The following is a 1,296-nucleotide window of genomic DNA, read 5'->3' as shown; positions in this document are numbered from 1 at the left end:
TTTCAGCTTTAGCACTGGGTTTCTCAGCTAAAACCCCTAATCGTGTGTCCAATGCAATGGCCGTGATTGATTCAAACGCCCATTTATTCAGTTCATCAGCGAAATTATCGGGTGTTTCATTATTGGCATCTTTCGACTTCAATTTTGTAACGAGCTCAATGAATTCGTCACCGATTTCGTTGATTTGAGGTATGTACTGATGTGTTGTGCGAGGCTGCATCATTATTGGATTAACTGCCGTTCGAAAAGTTCCCCAACTTTCATTCTGACTAGAAAATTTAATTTATATAGGTACATAATCAATTGTTGATTTGTTGATTTCACGGATTTTCAGGAACCAACCCGTTAATTAAACCATAAGTATCTCCAAATACGTCCTTGCGTAGTACATGACGATATCTGTAACTGGATGCTAAACCATCGCGAATAGGCCACGCTCCTTCATTGCGAAGTAACCATTCAATATCACGAATGTTAAAAAGCATTGTCATATCACCAAGAGCCAGAAGTTGGCGCATTATCACCACATCACCATATTTATTATGCATTCTATAAGGAAATATTTTTCATTTTATGTTTCAAACATAAAAATATCTCATGGCGGCCATTTTGTTAACTTACTGTTTCATTATCTTTAAAAAGTCAACCCCACCAATGAATCTCCAGGCATTACCAACGATTGGCCACGGGGTCGGACCCGGAATAGATTCATATGGTTTTGCACTATGCCAATCGCTTGGCATCACATCCGCTTCCGTTTCTGCGGTTACACCAAGAGCGTAACATCGTTTCAATGAGTTTATCGCGAGTTGATTGCTAAATAAGCGATGCGCACTCGCTCGAATCATGATTGCTACTAAACACACAAAGCTTGATCGCAGTTAAAACGCAATAAGTGTGCTACAGCCGAAACTATTTAAAATTGGTACATGACTACATCCTACATAACACAACACAGACAAAAACTACAACTTCATTAAATATTAGCAATAGTAAATTTAATATTGACTGTAATACTAACAAATAAGTTAATACGGATTATTTACTCAATATTTACTTGAACAATTCACACGTGTGTTCTATAATTTCAATTTCAAATCATTGCCAAGGGCTTGAATGTTACAAGCAGAAGTTTCAAGGTTTGATAGTCATAGAAAACTCTTTCTTGCTTAGTAAGTCAATGGTAAGATAGCGCTAGTTGTAACTAAACATGAATTCTAAATGAAAACTCCCGATAGTTGGGAATCAGTTCGCTGGTGCAATGCGATTCTCGCGCGCAACATGTCCCGAACGCGC

The 1,296-nt window shown here is 38.0% G+C and overlaps 1 protein-coding gene across 1 annotated transcript; it reads right to left on the bottom strand.

Moving 5' to 3' along the window:
* Positions 1–3: 3 nt before the first annotated feature.
* LOC135803130 (cytochrome P450 12b1, mitochondrial-like) lies at positions 4–900 on the bottom strand (the record flags this gene model as incomplete). Its single annotated transcript, XM_065316741.1, has 3 exons — positions 622–900; positions 343–549; positions 4–269 (listed from the first exon to the last, which is right to left on the bottom strand). Coding segments are annotated over exons 1-3 (700 nt in total), but the record flags the coding sequence as incomplete, so codon positions are not given.
* Between the last annotated feature and the right edge of the window lie 396 nt (positions 901–1,296).

Source organism: Atheta coriaria, unplaced genomic scaffold (assembly GCF_025399875.1).
Source record: "Atheta coriaria isolate IRGN ID8LTWV9N9 unplaced genomic scaffold, Caltech_Dcor_3.1 scaffold3557_size1296, whole genome shotgun sequence".
Classification (NCBI taxonomy): domain Eukaryota; kingdom Metazoa; phylum Arthropoda; class Insecta; order Coleoptera; family Staphylinidae; genus Dalotia; species Dalotia coriaria.
The sequence above is the reverse complement of the archived record's forward strand: the minus strand, read 5'-3'. Positions and strand labels throughout refer to the sequence as shown.